At 41.4% G+C, this 4,916-nt stretch overlaps 1 protein-coding gene across 1 annotated transcript in view; it reads left to right on the plus strand.

The window, feature by feature from the left end:
• LOC106874443 (serine-rich adhesin for platelets) overlaps positions 1–4,916 on the plus strand; it is a 35,890-nt gene that overhangs the window by 20,463 nt on the left and 10,511 nt on the right. Inside the window, exons 13-14 of the mRNA XM_052976290.1 lie at positions 1,694–3,368; positions 3,985–4,054. Of these exons, the coding sequence (XP_052832250.1) occupies positions 1,694–3,368; positions 3,985–4,054 (1,745 nt within the window). The remainder of the gene's footprint in view (positions 1–1,693; positions 3,369–3,984; positions 4,055–4,916) is intronic.

A 4,916-nucleotide genomic window follows, 5' to 3' on the forward strand; every position in this document is an offset into this window, starting at 1 on the left:
TATATATATACATACACATATATATATAGAGAGAGAGAGAGTGAGAGAGAGAGAGAGAAAAGAAAGAAGAAATTGCAGGTGTGGAAGCAAGGTCTAGAATCAAAGGGCCTTAGAGTTAATTTAGCAAAAACCAAAGCCTTAGTAAATAGAAAAGTGGACTTATCACAAGTCCCTTCAGATAGATAGCTGTGCTTGTTATGAAGAAAAGGCATAGGTAGAAACTCCATAAGGTGTACCCTGTGCAAGCTATGGACACATAAGAGGTGCAGCAATATCAGAGGAAGGTTAACAGGGAAAAATAGTCATTGTGTGTGACAGATGCACAGGTACAATAAACGCAAGAAATGTACAGAAAATAGACTCCATGAAATGCCAGTGGGGGATACCTAGAAGTAGTTGATAGCTTCCGTTATCTAGGTGACCAAATCAGCAGTGGGGGGGGGATGCTCTGAGAGCGTAGTGGCTAGAATGAAAATAGGCTGAGCAAAGTTCTGAGAGCTTCTGCTTTTGTTGGTAACTTAGAACCTCTCCCTCAGAGTGAAAAGAAGATTGTATGAAGCTTGTATGCAAACAACTATGCTACATGGCAGTGAAACATGGGCTGTGACTGCTGAGGATGTGTGCAGTTTTGAAAGGAAAGAAGCTAGTGTGCTCTGCTGGGTGTGCATGTATGACAGAGTGTAAACATCATGAGAGAAAAGTTGGGCGTAAGTGGCATCAGATGCAGTGTGCAAGAGAGACAACTGCACTGGTGTGGTCATGTGATGCATATAGATGAGGACCTGTGGATGAAGTAGACCCAGGAAGACATGAGACAATGTGGTGAAGCATGATCTTCAAACGCTGGGCCTCTTGGAGGCAATAACTAGTGACCGAGACCTTTGGCGATATGCTGTGCTTGAGAAGACTTGTCACGCCAGACATGTTTTTGCATGAAAGTCTGGAAACAAACAACACCACTTGTATGGTGGTGACGCCCGTTTACAGTTGTTATGAGATGTCAAGACAAAGTATACACACACACACACATATATATATATATACACAATGGGCCTCATTCAGTTTCTGTCTTCTAAATTCACTTACAAAGCTTTGGTCAGCCTGGGGCTACAGTAGAGGATAGATGTCCAAGGTTCTGTGCAGTGGGACTGAACCCAAGACCACATGGTTGGCAAGCAAGCTTCTTAACCACTCAGCCACACCTGCACCTACATTTTATTTGTTACCTTTTGTTTTTTACTTGTTACTGTCATTAAACTGCGGCCATGCTGGGGCATCACTTTTAGGAATTTTTAGCCAAGTGAATCAACCCCCTAGTACTTTTCTTTATAAGGCTGATACTTATTCTGTCGGTCCCTTTTGCCAAACTGCTAAGTTACAGGGATGTAAACACACCAACACCAGTTGTCAAATGATGCTGGGGGACAAGCACACACATATATATACATACACACGACAGGCTTCTTTCTGTTTCCGTCTACCAAATCCACTCACAAAGCTTTGGTTGGCCCAAGGCTATAGTAGAAGACATTTGCCCAAGGTGCCATGCAGAAGGACTGAACCCAGAACCATATGGTTGGGATGCAAATGTCTTACCGCACAGCTATGTCTGCCTCTATATTTTTCATTACCTTTAATTTTTTTTAAAATTTGTTTATAATTCTATTTTTTATTTCATTTTTGTTTTTATCAGGGAACAGAGAAGGAAATTAGAGGAAAAACTCCATAATTTTGATAAAGATAAACGTGTCGATCAGTTGAGTGGTTACAAGTTTAGCCCTCAACAGGTTGCATCACTTGAAACCAAGGAATCTGTCAGAGATTCCACTGACCAAACAGACTCACCTGCCAAAAAACAAACATTCCCAAAAGACCAAACGGCTAATATCCAAGAACTACTGGAACACGGCAGAGCTCTCATTCAGTCGAGTATGGCACACATCAAAGATTCTATGGAATTACACCAAAAGGATTCCGATAGCTTAGAATTCTTGCCTCAGTTAAGTTCGACTACATTAAGCAAGCATTTTCCATTGACATTTGCAAATTTACCTGACAATATTTCCAAAGTCAGAGAATATCAAAAACATCTTCTTCAAAAGCATGAAGAAAAATTAAAATCCCCATTATCCAGCTTAGAAACTAAAATTCCTTCCCAGAATGCAGTAGCAGCAACTCCTGTCTCTGAAATGCAAGATACAGGTGATGGACCGTTGCTTCTGTCCCCACCTTCCCCGACTTTACGTCTTCCATTTGATCAGAATGAAGAATTAGTTGGTGTTGATGTTGGTACAGATTACAGCAGAATCAGACCAAATATTTCTCTGTCTTCTACTACAAGTCACGAAGCCCAAGAACCAACACCGACTTCGAAACTGGAGCAACTGTTCCAGTCTTTTAAGACACTGAAAGGTTTGAAACCAACTTCTGCTATGACAACTGGAAAGACTGAAACCAAATTCCAGGAACACCAGCAGCAATTAGAATGGCTAAATTCTTTACCAGATTCCTTGCTGCCTTCTTCCACTTCTTTTGACAACATGGAGCCTGAAAATACCTTGCAGTTAGAAGACATTCTTTTGCCGTCTGGAACTGATGGCTTGGAGTTTATTGAAAGTCAAAAGCCAAGGCAGCAATACCAACAACGCCAGTCTGGTTTGTTAAGTCTGGTGCCAGAGAAATCCAATGTGCCATTTTATGATGTTGATTTATTAAACATGTTGCCTGAGAAAGATGCGGAAAGCTTGCATTCTGAGGACAGTCAAAAACTGTCGCAATACACCGACGATGAAAGTTCGTCGTTTTTGACAGAACTTTTGTCATCTGGAATAAATGGACACACAGATACTGGATACAGCTCTGAGCATATCAGGAGCCATGATTTAATCAAAAACGCTTCCAACAGTAACGATAGAATTCAGAGCAACCAGTATAGTTTACAGAAACAGCTAAGCAACATTGAGAAGCAAACCAAGTTGCTCAATCAACAGTTGTCAGCCAGCAACGAGCAATTTGACAGACAAGTCAAAGCTGCTCTGAAACTTAAAGAAGAAATAGGGAGCCTGGCAACCACAAATTCACCCAGTTTCCAAAATGTTCCTGCAGCTTTGGCATCACAGAGGACGCTTGAAGGGATAATGGATTTGCGGCGTCCACCTATACAGCGGTCAGCGTTTATTAATGGTCATTTTCCTCATGAACTCAGTGCTATTGAAGAGGCAGAAAGTATATTAATGACCTCCTGTCGATCCGATAATCACCGTCATTACTCTTCTCTCTCACCAATTACTGTTGACAGAGATCACAAGAAATCAGGCATCCAACTTGACCATTCCAACAGTGGCGACACTCCTCAGCACAGCAGACAAGTAAGTTCAATAATTTTGTTGTTTTAATCCCAATTCAATTTGATGAAACTGATTAATGATTAATGGTCAGAGGTAATAAGTCATGATCATCACATCTGAGATTTTTAGGGATATCTTTGGGTAATAGGTGCAGGTTTGTCTTTGTGGTATGAACTTTGCTTCTCAACCACATGGTTCCAGGTTCAATTTGACTGTGTGGTACCTTGGGCAATTGTCTTCTACTGACCAAAGCCTGAGGCTGTAGTAGATTTGATAGACAGAAACTGAAAGAAGACCATCATATATGTGTGTGTGTCTGCACCTATACATGGCTGTGTGAAACATCTAGGTGGTGACCTGCCCACCACAGCAGAATTGAGACCCTAATCCCAAGAGGCCACATAAAAAAAATTGCAGTCGTGGCAGATACCGGTGTCACACAAATTGCACATAAAGGTACTCATTACACCCTCAGGGTGGTTGACATTAGGAAGGTCATCTGGCCATAGAAAACCATACCAAGTTAGGCTGGGGTCTGGTGCAGTCTTCCAGCTTACCATCCCTGGTCAAACCATTCAACCCATGGCATCATGGACAACAGACGTTAAATAATGATGTCTTTATTTTTTTTCTCTAGGATTTCAATCCATCTCAGACCTCAGTTTCCATGGATCAAGCGCCATGTCTCTCGTCAACTGGTTTCCCAGGTGAGTTGTAATAATTAAAAATAATGATAAAGATAATAATGATGGTTTCAAATTTTGGCACAGGTACAACAGTTTTTGAGGAGAGGGAGAGGTTGATTACATTGACCCCCAATATTCAACTGATGCTATTTTATCAATTCCCCTAAGGATGGAAAACAAAATCAACCTCAGCGGAATTTGATTTCAGATTGTAAAGATGGATGAGATGCTGCTAAGCATTTTTCCCAGCATACTAGCAATTCTGCCAGCTTGCCCCCTTAATGATGGTACTACCAATAATAATAATAATCTTCCCTACTAAAGGCACAGGGCCTGAAATTTGGGGTGGGGTGGGGATTAGTCAATTACATCAACCCCCAGTGTTTCAATGATACGTAATTCGTTAACCCCGAAAGAGTTGAAATGCAAAGTCAACCTTGGTGGAATTTGAACTCAGAATGTAGTGGCAGACGGACAAAAGGCCACTAAGCATTTTGCCTGGTATCATAATAATAATAATAATAATGGTAATGATTTCAAATTTTGGCACAAGGCCTGCAATTTCAAGGAGGTGGGTAAGTTGATTACATCGACCCCAGTGCTCAACTGGTATTATCTATTCCATCAACCCTGAAAGGATGAAAGGCAAAGCTGACCTTGGTAGAATTTGAACTCAGAATGTAGAGGCAGACAGCATCTCTTCTGGCTTTGTGTCCCAAGTTCAAATTGCACTGAAGTCAACTTTGCCTTTCTTTCATCTTTTTGGAGTCGATAAAATAAGTACCCGTGGAACAGTGGGGCCAATAAGCACTGGGGTCAACTAGGCCCCTCGCCCCCAAAATTTCAGGCCTTGTGCTTACAAAAGAAAGGATTATTGCTGTTG

The sequence above is a fragment of the Octopus bimaculoides genome, chromosome 24 (genome assembly GCF_001194135.2).
Source record: "Octopus bimaculoides isolate UCB-OBI-ISO-001 chromosome 24, ASM119413v2, whole genome shotgun sequence".
In the NCBI taxonomy this organism is placed as follows: domain Eukaryota; kingdom Metazoa; phylum Mollusca; class Cephalopoda; order Octopoda; family Octopodidae; genus Octopus; species Octopus bimaculoides.